General features: G+C 46.4%; 1 protein-coding gene across 1 annotated transcript in view; it reads right to left on the bottom strand.

Annotated features, from left to right (window-relative positions):
• The window catches only part of cenpe (centromere protein E), a 174,222-nt gene that overhangs the window by 134,356 nt on the left and 25,797 nt on the right, over window positions 1-14,069 (bottom strand). Inside the window, exons 7-8 of the mRNA XM_072517648.1 lie at window positions 10,116-10,183; window positions 4,968-5,018 (exon numbers count right to left, since the gene is read on the bottom strand). Of these exons, the coding sequence (XP_072373749.1) occupies window positions 4,968-5,018; window positions 10,116-10,183 (119 nt within the window). The remainder of the gene's footprint in view (window positions 1-4,967; window positions 5,019-10,115; window positions 10,184-14,069) is intronic.

Here is a 14,069-nt window from a genome sequence, read left to right on the forward strand (position 1 = left end):
CCCCCCCCCCCCCCCCCCCCACCACCACACACGACGGACAGCCCCTCAAACACGGTCACAAACATCTCCCACCTTTCCTCAACCCCCCCTGAAGAGCCCCTTAACTCATACTTTATCTTCTCTAATTGCAAGAAGTCGTACTGGTCACCCAACCAACCCACGAGCCCCGGTGGTGATATCAACCGCCACTCCCAGCAAAATTCGCCGCCGTGCAATCAGAAAGGCCAAGGCCAAGGTATTGGCCTTCCGCCTCTCCATGAGCTCTGGCTTCTCGGAGATTCCAAATATCACCACCATAGGGTCTGGATCCACCTCCTCCTCCACTATCCTGGCTAAGAATACTCCCGCCCAGAATCTTCCCAATTTTTCACAACCCCAAAACATGTGCACATGATTCAATGGCCACCGCCCACACCTCTCACACTCATCTGCTACCCACTGAAAGAACCCACTCATTCTCGCCCGAGTCATATGCACCCTGTGCACCACCTTAAAACTGTATCAGGCTCATCCTTGCACATGAGGAGACACACTGCACTGACAGCGAGTTTCTCACACGGCAGTAAACAAGTTTGGGCAAAAGTCACACAAGGAAACTTGAATTTTCTTTCAGATCAGAAAAATGATCATGGGGAGAAAGTGCAAACTCCACACAGTCACCTGAGGCCGGAATTGAACCCGGGTTCCTGGAGTTAACGATGCTAACCACTGTGCTGCCCTATACATAGTAGGAACAAATGAGAAAGGTCAGAATATGCACATGTCAGGGGACAGACAGCTGGATAGCTGACTGGTTGCATGAAAGAAAGCAGAAAGGGGTGGTCCGAGGGGGAGAAGAGCATCGGGTGTCGCTATATGCGGATGACCTGTTGCTGTACGTGGCGGATCCAATGGAGGGGATGGTGGAGGTCATGCAGACTCTAAGGGAGTTTGGGGAGTTTTCGGGCTATAAGCTCAATGTAGGGAAGAGTGAGCTCTTTGTATTACAGGCGGGGGACCAAGAAAGAGGGATAGGGGACCTACCGCTGAGGAGGGCGGAGGGCAGCTTTCGGTATCTGGGGATCCAGATAGCCAGGAGTTGGGGGACCCTACATAAACTGAATCTGACGAGGTTGGTGGAGCAAATGGAGGAGGATTTCAAAGATGGGACATGTTACCGCTCTCGCTGGCGGGTAGAGTGCAGTCAGTCAAAACGGTGGTCCTTCCGAGGTTTCTGTTTGTGTTTCAGTGCCTTCCCATCGTGATCACCAAGGCCTTTTTTTTTTTTTATAAGAGAGTAGGCAGGAGTATTATGGGGTTTGTGTGGGCGAATAAGACCACGAGAGTAAGGAGAGGGTTCCTGGAACGCAATAGGGACCGAGGAGGGTTGGCGCTGCCAAACCTGGGGAGCTACTACTGGGCAGCAAGTGTGGCGATGATCCGCAAGTGGGTTATGGAGGGAGAGGGGGCGGCATGGAAGAGGATAGAGATGGCGTCCTGTAAAGGAACGAGCCTGGGGGCGTTGGTGACGGCACCGCTGCCGCTCTCGCCGACAAAGTATACCACGAGCCCCGGTGGTGGCGGCAACGCTAAGGATCTGGGGCCAGTGGAGACGGCACCGGGGTGCAATGGGAGCATCGGTGTGGTCCCCGATCAGGGGTAACCACCGGTTTGTCCCGGGGAAGATGGACGGGGGGGTTCCAGAGCTGGCATCGGGCGGGGATTGGAAGAATGGGGGACCTGTTCATCGACGGGACGTTTGCGAGCCTAGGGGCACTGGAGGAGAAGTTCGAGTTACCCCCGGGAAATGCCTTTAGATATATGCAGGTGAGGGCTTTTGTGAGGCGACAGGTGAGGGAATTCCCGTTGCTCCCGGCACAAGAAGTTCAAGATAGGGTGATCTCGGGTGTATGGGTCAGGGAGGGCAAGGTGTCGGAAATACACCAGGAGTTGAAAGAAGAGTGGGAAGCGCTGGTAGAAGAGTTGAAGGTTAAATGGGAGGAGGAGCTGGGGAGGAGATCGAGGAAGGTCTGTGGGCTGATGCCCTAGGTAGGGTTAATTCCTCCTCCTCGTGTGCCAGGCTCAGCCTGATACAATTTAAGGTGGTCCACAGAGCGCACTTGACGGGGCGAGGTTGAGTAGGTTCTTTGGGGTAGAGGACAGATGTGGAAGGTGCTCAGGCAGCCCGGCGAACCATGTCCATATGTTTTGGTCATGCCCGGCACTGGAGGGTTCTGGAGAGGAGTGGCGGGAGCAATATTTGGAGTAGTGGACGAACCGGGAGTGCAGGAGGCGAAAGAGGCCGGCATTCTGGCCTTTGCGTCCCTAGTAGCCCGGCGAAGGATCTTGCTAATGTGGAAGGAGGCGAAGCCCCCCAGCCTGGAGGCCTGGGTAAATGATATGGCTGGGTTCATAAAGTTGGAGAGGATTAAGTTTGCCTTGAGAGGGTCTGCGCAGGGGTTCTACAGCAGTGGCAACCGTTCCTAGACTATCTCGCGGGGCGTTAGAGGAAGGTCGGTCAGCAGCAGCAGCAACCTTGGGGAGGGGGGGGTGAGACTGCCTGGGAGGGTGGATGAGCAAGAGATAACATGAAGGGTTGGGGGAAACTGGCACGTACGGGTGAGGGCCAGTGTACAAAGCTGTGTAAATATATCATTTTGCCATGTATATATATCTTGCTCTGCGCGATTCTCGGTTTTCTTTGTTACCGGGGGGGGGGGGGGGGGGGGGGGGGGGGGGGGTGTGTTTTGTTTGTAAGGGAGAAAAATTGTGTTAAAAAAACTTTAATAAATATATATATATATTTTTTTTTAATTTTAAAAGAAAGAAAGCAGAAAGGAGGATTAAAGGGTAGATAATCAGATTGCAGAAAGTGGGAAGTGAAATCCTACAAGGATCTATGCTGAGAGCACTGTTCCCAATTTACGTTAACGATTTAGACTTTGAAAACAAAAATAATTTCTAAATTCGCAGGCTACATCAAATCGAAGAGTTAGTCAATAACCGATGAGAATTGCAACAAATTACAATGCAATATTAATCACTTGCAGAATGGCTATATGATTGGCAGATTAATTTTAACAGCAAAAATGTTCTACCTCATTTATCCAAGAGAAATAAAGGAAGTTACATATCCCGGTATTTGGAAAATAAAGTCTAAATGGGTTGGGGAGCAAAATCAATAAATTTACAATACAGGTGAACGAGGCCATAATAAAAGCAGACCAAGTGGTTGGATTTACTTCCAGAGGATAAAATTGAAAAGATGAGAAATTATGCTGAACTTGCATTGAGCTTTGGGTTACGCTTGGAGCACAGTTTTGGCCATCATAAAAAAAGATGGAGTGGAGGGTGCAAAAGATTTACAAGGATGACAAAAGAACTCAGGTGAAGTGCAGATACACCACAATACCACTGGACTCCAAGAGTTAAATTACAAGGACAGGTTACATAGATTAGACCAAGAAGTTCCGTTGGCATAGATTGAGTGATTTAACTTAACAGAGTTGCTGGAAATTAAAAATACTATGTCCACTGGTAGTATAAAGGTATCATTAACCTTTAAATTAGAGCTAGGCAGTTCTGGGAGATGTCAGGAAGCACTTCTTCACATAAATCTTAGCAGAAATTGGTCCTCTCTCCAACCACAACTCAAAAATAGTGGAGGCTAGGTCAATTCAAAGTTTTAAAACAGATTCACAAATTGTTAGGCAAGTGGATTAAGGGATATGGAATTAAAGCAATTGCACAGGGCTATGGTGAAACCACACCTGGAATACTGTGAGCATCTTTGATCGCCATATTTAAATAAAGGATACACTTCCATTTGAGCACTTCAGTGAAGGCTCACTAGATTGGTCCCTGGGATGAGAAAGCTGTCCAGTGATGTGAATTTGAATAAAGTGAATCCAAGCTCTTCCGAATTTAGATGAAAGAAAGATGATCTCATTGACACAATATTCACCTGAGGAAGGAGCAGTGCTCCGAAAGCTAGTGTTTGAAACAAACCTGTTGGACTTTAACCTGGTGTTGCAAGACGTCTTACTGTGCTCACCCCAGTCCAACGCCGGCATCTCCACATCACAATATTCTGAAGAGACGCAACTGAAAAATTGTTTCCCTGACTGGGGAATCTAGAACATGGGGGTAGTCTCAGAATGAGCTGAGAAGTAACTTCTTCACTCAATTGGTTATGAATCTTTGGAATTGCCCCACCCTTCCCAGAGTGTCTTGCATGCAACTTGTATTACCATCACCATGTCATTCAAGCAGAGGCTGGCATTTACAGATGTTCCCAAGAGGATAATGCAGCATCCACTTACCATTATTCATGGAAGATGTCTACCTTGCCAGATGCACACCACTTATGTGCAGTCATAAAAGCGAGCGTTCTAATGTCTCACTGGCTGGGAACTTAATGCCAGTGAGCTGGTCTTTTAATCAGCATGCATGACATGTTAATGCATGCAAAAAGGCTTCCCAATATTGATCGCCAGGAAGTCCAATCACCTTTGAAGTCACAAGAACTGAATTGCTAAAGTTCATCCCACAGTTGGAGAAGTTAGTAGTCCTGATGCCAAATTAAGTTTCTACACACGCCAAGTTTCCCACTGCTGGCAGGACCAGAAGATTCCACCCACAGAACGAAGGCTTGCCAGACATTTTTCATCATGATCCCAAGAAAAGTGCAGCTTGAGTTAAGTGTGCACCTTCTGAGCCCAAGCAATTCAGCTGTATTTGCATTTATTTTTCTTGCTGTGTTGTCATTGGTGCTCAACTCAAACTTCAATATCGGTTAGTAACAACAAACTTACATATGCAAATCAAGGCAAAAAGTCATTCAAATTTTTATAAATAGCCACGGAGCACTTATTCGGCCCAGGCAACCAAAGAAATTCTCATTATGGTTAATCCGCAACATTAAGATCAATTGAATTGGACAAAATATAGATCTTCCATTGACTTCAGGAAAAAGGAATATAACTCACCAAATGTGCAACCATAACTGCTTCATTAGTTTTATCCCTGCTTTCCACAATCTGAAATCAGAGCCCATAGAATTAAAATGGCTTTAAAAATGTATCTTAAAACTTGAATCACAAAAATGCTCCTAACATCTCTATTATATTAACCACGAACGACATCATTTCAAAATTATAGCACATCAGAAACAAATACTCATTTCAATCATTTCTTCTTTAAACTAAAAATGATCATTGTCAGCACATCCAAGGGTTGGTTAAGTGATGAGGAGCGACGTCAACAGTGCCGGTTCAATTCCCGTTCTGGTGGAGGTGATCCATGAAAGGCCTCCCTTCTCAACCATGCCCAACCGGTGGTGACCCTCAGATTAAATCACCACCAATCAGCTCTCTCTCAAATGTGGGGAGAAACCTATGGTCCTTGGGGATTACAGCGACTTTCATTTTTATACACAAGTGTGCTTTAACAAATGAGCCAGTCACAATTCAGGATGGTTGTCCTTTTTACAGTCAGTAGGTAAAGTACGAAAAACTTTTATAAATGAGCAGTCACATTTATGTCAAAACTCCACTTCATTCTATCATTTAAAGGTATCACCAGTGTAGATTCATAATGGGGTTAACTGCCAAGTACATTCCACAGTGGGTCAGAAGATAACGGTTAAGGTCTTTCACATTATACCTTCTCACTGTATTGGGTATATATTTTTTTAAATATAAATTTAGAATGCCCAATTCATTTTTTTTCCAATTAAGGGACAACTTAACGCGGCCAATCCACCTACTCTGCACATCTTTGGGTTGTGGGGGCGAAACCCACGCAAACACGGGGAGAATGTGCAAACTCCACACGGACAGTCACCCAGAACTGGGATCGAATCTGGGACCTCGGCGCCATGGGGCAGCAGTGCTGTCCACTGCGCCACCGTGCTGCCTGTATTGGGTATATATAAACAATTATTTTAATTAAAGTACTTTCAAGCTTTTCTGATTAATAAATCGTTATTTTTGTTTCAATGTAATTATTATGATTGTCAGATAAAACACCCCATTACACAGAATCAACGGGACGGAGACAGGCCCTTCGGTCCAAACTGGTCCATGGCAACCAAAAAGCCCATCTAAGCTAACCCCATTTACCTGCATTTGGCCCATACCCCTCTAAACCTCTTATCCATGGATCTGTCCAAATGCTTTTTAAATGTAGTAAATGTCCCTGCCTCAATCACTTCCTCCGGCAGCTTATTCCACATAAGTACCACCCACTATGTAAAAAAAAAAAAGGTTGCTCCTCAGGTTCCCATTAATTCTCTCCCCTCTTAACTTAAAGCTATGCCCTTTAGTTCTCGATTCCCCAACGTTGGGAAAAGGACTGAGTGCATTCAGCCTATCCACACCTCTCATGATCACCCCTCAGTCTCCAATGCTCTAAAGAAAAAAGTCCTAGCCTGTCCAATCTCTCAGTACCTTGAGTCCTGGCAACATCCTTGTAAATCTCTTCTGCACTCTCTCCAGTTCAATAACACCTTTCCTGTAGCAAGGCAACCAAATCTGAACAAATACTCCAGGTGCAATCTCACCAACGTTCTGTACAATTGCAACATAACTTCCCAACTTCTATATTCAACACCCTGACTGATGAAGGCCAGCACATCAAAAGCCCTCTTCACTGCCCTATCTACCTGTGGCTCCACCTTTCGATCCATGCACCTGAACTCCAAGGTCCCTCTGCTCCACGATTCTTCCTAAAGTCCTACCATTCACCATGAAAGTCCTACCTTGATTTGACTTTCCAAAATGCAACACCTCACACTTACCTGTATTGAACTCCATTTGCCATTTCTCAGCCCACTTCCCCAGCTGATCAAAATCCTGCTGCAATTTTTGATAACCTTCACACGGTCTACAATACCATCTATTTTAGTGTCATCTGCAAACTTCCTGGTCATGCCTTGTATATTCTCATCCAAATCGTTTGATAGAGAACAAACAGCAATGGGCCCAGCACTGATCCCCGAGGCACACCACTAATCACAGGCCTCCAGTCCGACAAGCATCCTTCCACCATTACCATCTGCTTCTGACCATCAAGCCAATTGTATATCCAATTTGCCAGTTCGCCCTGGATTCCATGTGATCTAACCTTCCAGAGCAGGTTCCATGTGGAACTTTATCAAAGGCCTTACTGAAGTCCATATGCACTACGTCTATCGCCCTGCCCTCATCAACCTTCCAGGTCACTTCATCAAAGAACTCTAACAAATCTCCCAAGCGCAAAGCAGTGCTAACTAATCCTAATCAAACCCGGTGTTTCCAAATGCCTCTTTATCTTATCCCTCAGAATCGTCTCAAGTAACTTATCCACCACAGATGTTAGGCTTACCGATCTATAATTCCTTGATTTTTCTTAATTAAGGGCACAGCATTTGCTACCATCCAGTATTCTGGTACCTCACCCGTGGCTAACAATGATGCCAATATCTCAGTCTGGGCTCCCGCAATTTCTTCTCTGGCCGTGTTCTTGGATATATCTGGTCAGGGCCAGGAGATTTATCCACCTTCATACATTTTAATATGCCCATCACCTCCTCTACTGTAATGCGAACTGTCCACAATATGTCGCCACTACGCCACTAATCTTCCCAGGTTTCCCAAGTCTTCACGTCTTTCTCCACAGGAAACACAGAGGAGAAATATGCATCAAGAACCTCGCCCATCTTCTGCAGTTGCACGCATATGTATCCCCCTTGGTCCTTGAAGGGTCCTATTCTCTCTCCAGTTATTCTTGTTCCTTTAAATATACTTAAAGAATCCCTTTGGATTCATTAATCCCAACGGCCAAAACTACCTCACCCATCCCCGCCTTTTTGCCCTCCTAATTTCCTTCTCGAGTATACTCCTGTATCCCCTGTACACTCCAGGGAATCCCTTGATTCCAGCTGCTTGTATCCAAGCCATGCCTCCTACTTTTTCTTGGCCAAAACCTCAATATGTTTTGTCATCCAAGGTTCCCTACTCCTGCCAGCCTTGCCCTCCACCCTAACAGGAATATACAGACCTTGAAGTCTAGCTATTTCACTTTTGAAGACCTCCCACTTGCCGGAGGTCCCTTTGCCCTCAAACAAGCTACTCCAATAACCCTTGCAGCTCCTCCTGACTAATTCCATCAAAATTCACCTTGCCCCAATTTAGAACTTGCAATTTAGGTTCTTGATGCATATTTCTCCTCTGTGTTTACTGTGGATGAAGACGTGAATCAGTTTTGTCCCTTTCCAAGACTATTTAAAAATTAATAGAACTATGGTCACTGATCCCAAAGTGGTCCCCACCAGCAGCTCAGTCACTTGCCCTGCCCTATTTCCCCAAGAGGTTAAGTTTTGCCCTTTCCCCGAGTAGGACCCTCTATGTACTGCCCAAGTAAACTTTCCTGAACACACAAATTCCACCCCATCTAAGCCCTTAACACTCTTAACAGCAGCCCCAGTTTAGGTTAGGGAAATTAAAATCCCCTACCATGATAACCCTGTTAACACCTGCAAGTCTTCCCAATTTCCCTGCATATTTGTTCTTCTAATTCCCGTTGGCTATTTAGGGCCTCTCGTACAACCCCAATAAGGTCACCACCTGCTTCTTATTTCTTAGTTCCACCCACAAAGCCTCGCTAGAAGATCCCTCAATTATTTCATCTCTGACTACTGCCGTGATGTGACACTCCCCTTAATCAAAATGCAACATCCCCCTCCTCCACCTCTGTCCTGCCTAAAGATTTACCCTGGGACATTAAGTGCCAGTCCGGTCCTTCCCTTAGCCAGGTTTCAGTTATGGCTATAATATCCCAGTCCCACGTACCTATGCCCTGAATCCATCCAGCCCTCTTGCATCGAAGATAACAAGTATAGTTGTACTGTAACTTTCACAAGACAATTATGCATCAATATGACTATTCTATACAATATAGTTTTAAAATATTGATGCACATTTGTAGAAATAAGACTCAGATCGACTACTACTAGAGCAGAACTAATTATAGTGTCCTTAAATATTTAATGTTGGAAAACAGTTTACAATGGAAGTAAAAATTATATAGCTGAACGTCTATAGAAGTGGGATATGGGATAGTAAGCTCATTGCCAGAAAAGAGTTAAATAAATGGCAATGAGAAAACACATGTCTGGTTGCAGGAATAAATGTAACTTTGAAAAGCAACTTTATCCATGATTTACTCTTACAATGACGAACTTTTAAATATTGCCGCACAGCACGTGTAGGAACATTGCACGGGCAAAAGATTGAAAAATAACTACTTCATTACGAGACATTTTAATTAAAACAACCTCTGCTTTTGCCTCATGCTTTCAAAAAAGTGAACTTGGCAAATACAGGGTATTGTGACACAATGAAAGAATGACTATCACAGATGCCTACCAGAAGCTTAAACAAACAGACCAGATATGTGCTATCCCTTCAGATGACAGGATCTTAAAACCCCAAAATATTTTATTGGTGTCGGCTAGCAGAATTTTTTTTTCTTCCCTTTTTGATGACTTAAGCAGCATGGATAAGCTTACCAAAGTATTATACTTTAAAATTCAAATCAATACCGCCAGTAAAGGTTGGTTAATATGCTTGCAGCGATCATTTGGTGATCTCTAGTTGCCCTTCAGAGAGTAATAGCGAGCTTTGTTCTTGAACTACTACAATCCATGTGGCCAAACTACACCTACAGCACCGATCAGTAGCAAATTCCAGTATTTTTGCCCATCAATGATGCAAATCAAGGTAGTGAGAGATTTGGAGGCGATGGTAGTTTTATCTACCTGCACTACTTGCGACCTCCATCACCTGGAAGGACAAGTTTAGGACTATCAGATGAGATTTTGAACCAAGGTAGTAGAGGAATGTTTCCCTCCATGTCCTGTCCAATAGGTTTCTCTCAACCAGCATAAAGTTTTTAAATTATCCTCATTATCTCATTGATATTTGAGTGGCTTTACTGTGCCAAACATGGTGCCCCGAATTATAATGACCATGTTTCTAAAGTATTCTACTGGCTGCAAAGAGTCTTAAGACATCCTGAGATCACAAAAATAGCAATTAAATGCATGCATTCAGATTGCACAAAAAGAATTCTCTCAGTGGATAACTGTGTCTTACCACTCTAAAAATTGTATGCGACCTACTACTATGTTGATTCAATTTTGTTTCTCCATAATGCCGGTTTTCTGAAGAGAAAAAAAAAGGCAGAATAACTTTAAATTAAGGCAATAGATTTCCATGGTGAATAACAAGGCAATGTAAAACATCACATCAACCATTGCTGCTTTTTCTACATACTTAGAAACATTAGTTACCTTATCTTATACTTAAAAGTGCTCATCTCAGTTACAGATGTCAACGCTGGGAAACAAAAGCATTTATTCAGAGCACATGCACCTCTCCCAAATGAAACATGACAAGTTACATGCACAGAGATTCTTTACACAACCCCAAAATAGCATTCTTAAAAAAAAGTGGGCAAACAAGTTTATATGATGAGGACGAATGGAGTCATTAAAAGTTAGAGACTGAGACTTCTGGTGTTCTGGTGGCGGCTATGAAGGAGTACGTCGCACATTTGGTGGCTCCCGCTCGGGACTTGGACCTTTCCCCCCTCGATTCTTTACCGGAATAGATCTGAAAAATTCGATGCCAGAGGCAATTGTGTACTGGATTCCCACATTGGTGCATGGAGAGGAGGACTAGAAGTGCTCGTAAAGGCAGAAACAGAAGGACAGAGAAGGCTTGGGCTGAAGCAGCACCGGGAGTAAACATGGTGGAGGACCGGACCTCTGGCTTGTCGACCAGCGGTCAACGGAGCAGCTGATCCAGGAGGGCTTCGCCAAGCAGAAGCAGGACTGTTTCGACCCGATTGCGCAATTGGAGCTTAGATTGGATACCCAACATCGGGCGATCCAGAAAGTAGAGATGGCGCTGGCTGATCAGGAGGAAATCAAACAGCGGTGGAGTTGGGGATGCTGAGGGACCAGCAGAAAAGGCTCCTGGAGAAGCTAGAGAACAGGTCCCGCCAGCAGAGCTTGAGAATCTTTGGGCTCCCAGAGGGGTCCGAAGGAGCGAACGCTGGGACATACATAGCGGCCATGTTCGAGAAGCTACTGGGGATTGGGGCATTCCCCCGACCCTTGGAGGTGGACAGGGCTCACAGAGCACTTGCAAGGAAGCCACGAGTGGGAGAAGGGCAGGGTTTAACCAGATCAAGTTGACCCTTTTCAAGAAAAAGGTGAAGTTCGGGCTGTTATATCCGGCCCGCCTCTGGGTCACATACAAGGAACAATATTTCTATTTCGAGGTCGCCTGAGGAAATGCTGGATTTCGCGAAAACGCAAGGACTTGTGTCGGACTGAGAACACTTTGAACTCTGCTGCAACGTTTATGTTTTAAAAAAAAAAAGGAGTTTCTTGTCTTTCATTTTGCAGACGCTGTTTGTAATGCCTGCTGTATTGATCTTGGGCTAGTTGCAGAGCTGAGTAAGTTAAAGTTTATATTTGCACTGTTGGGGGATGGAGGTGTGTTTGTTCAGATGCTGGTTCTTTTGCCCAACCTTTTCTTTGTTCAACTTGTTTTTTTTCTTTCTGTCGGGCAATTGTGTTGGGATTGTTTTTCATTTGAATATGTATGTATGAGCAGGGTGGGATGGTGGGGAGGGAACAATAGGTGGGAGAATGTCTGGCGCCAGGTAGAGGGCCACCAAGCTAGCTGGGCAGGCTACCTTACAGAAGCGTAGTGGGGGGTGAGCAGGTGTTAGGCTTATCAAAGGGGTTGATTTATGGTGTGTTGTTATTAGGGGTGGGGGGGAATGCTCTGCTGACGAGGGAGGGACTTTTGCTGAGGGACAGAGTGGAGGTCAGGGGCTGCCTGGGGGCAGGCCGATGGAGGCGTGGGGTACAGGCTGGCGACTGGCCCAAGAGAGGGGATGGCTGATCGGCGATTGGGGGGGGGGGGGGGTAGAAAGAGAGAATGAGCCTCCCCCCGCCCCCCCCCCCCAGACTGATCAGCTGGAATGTAGAGGGCTCAATGGGCCGGTCAAGAGGGCACGCATGTTTGCGCACTTGAGGACTGAAGGCGGACATGAGAATGCTGCAGGAGACACGCCTTAGAGTAGCTGACCAGGTTAGATTAAGGAAAGGTTGGGTCAGTCAGGTCTTTCACTTGGGACTGGATTCAAAGACCAGGGGGGTCGCGATCCTGATCAACAAGCGGGTGGGGTTTGAGGCAGGAAGAATAGTTTTGGATGTGGGAGGCTGGTACATTATGGTCAGTGGGAAATTGGAGGGGGTGCAGGTGGTACTAGTAAAAGTATATGCCCCAATTTGGGACGATGTGGAGTTTATAAAGAGGATGTTGGGGAAGATTGAACTGTATTCGCATAAGCTGGTCATGGGAGGGGACTTCAATACAGTTATTCACCCTGGTTTAGACTGGTCAAGCTCAAAAACAGGCAGGATGCCAGCAATGACTAAGGAGCTAAAAGGGTTCATGGAGCAGATTTGGGGGGGGGGGGGGGGGGAAACGACCCATGGAGATTTGGGCAGCCAGGAGTGAAGGAGTTCTCCTTCTACTCACATGTGCATAAAGTGTACTCCTAGATTGATTTCTTTATTCTGAGCAGGGCTCTACTGATGGGGGTGGTGGACATGGCGTACTCGGCGATCACAATCTCAGACCATGCCCCGCACTGGGTTGACCTACAGGTTAGTAAAGACAGTAACCAGCACCCACACTGGAAGTTAGACGTGGGACATTTAACGGACAAAGAGGTGTGCGGGCGGTTGAGGAAGTGTATTCAGAACTACCTGGAGGTCAATGACACAGGGGAAATTTCGGCAGTGGTGGTCTGGGAGGCATTGAGGTCAGTGATTTCAGGGGAGTTGATCTCGACATGGGCCCACAGGGAGAAGGTAGACAGGACAGAGACGGACTGACTGGTAAAGGAGATACTACAGGTAGATAGTAGGTATGCGGGTACCTCAGAGGCAGGACTTTTAAGGGAACGGCAGAGGCTACAGGCAGAGTTTGGCTTGTTAACCACAGGAAGGGCGGTAGAGCAGCTGAGAAAGGCAAGGGGAGCGATTTATGAGCATGGAGAGAAGGCCAGCAGAATGCTTGCACAGCAACTTAGAATGAGGGAGGCAGCCAGGAAGATAGGGAAAGTAAAGGAAGGAGACAGGAACCTGGTGGGAGACTCAGCAGGGGTGAATAAGGCGTTTTAGGAGTTTGAGAGTAGGCTGTACGGGTCGGAACCCCCACCTGGGAGGGGATGAGGCACTTCCTCAGCGGGCTGAATTTCCCAAAGGTAGACGGGGAACTGGCAGAAGGGCTGGGGGCTCCGATTGGGAACGAAGAGATAGCGGAGGGGCTGAAGGCCATGCAGTCGGGTAAAGCCCCGGGGCCGGATGGGTACCCTGTGGAGTTCTATAAAAATGTTCTCTGGGTTATTGGGGCCATTGTTGATGAGGATATTCAAGAAAGCTAGGGAGAGAGGGGTGCTTTTCCCGACGATGTCACAGGTCACGATCTCGCTGATCCTGAAGCGGGACAAGAATCCGGAGCTGTGTGGGTCCTACAGGCCGCTATCCCTATTGAATGTGGACGCCAAACTGCTGGCCAAAATTTTGTCCAGGATTGAAGACTGCATTCCGGAATTAATTGGAGAGGACCAGACGGGGTTCGTTAAGGGAAGGCAATTGGTGGCCAATGTAAGAAGGCTGCTAAATGCGATTATGATGCCCCCAGATGGTAGGGAGGTTGAGGTAGTGGTCACAATGGACGCAGAGAAGGCTTTTGATAGAGTAGAATGGGAATATCTGTGGGAGGTACTGGGACGATTTGGATTTGGGCACGGCTTTATTGACTGGGTCAGGCTGCTGGATCAGGCTCCTGTGGCGAGCGTACGGACTAACAGGGGGCCGGCGCCTGTATGTGTCGGACCCAGTCGAGGGGATGGAAGAAATGAGGATTCTGGGGAAATTTGGCCGGTTTTCAGGGTACAAACTAAAATATGGGGAAAATCGAGATGTTTGCGATCCAGGCAAAGGGACAGGAGAGGCGACT

The sequence above is a fragment of the Scyliorhinus torazame genome, chromosome 9, assembly GCF_047496885.1.
Source record: "Scyliorhinus torazame isolate Kashiwa2021f chromosome 9, sScyTor2.1, whole genome shotgun sequence".
Lineage (NCBI taxonomy): Eukaryota > Metazoa > Chordata > Chondrichthyes > Carcharhiniformes > Scyliorhinidae > Scyliorhinus > Scyliorhinus torazame.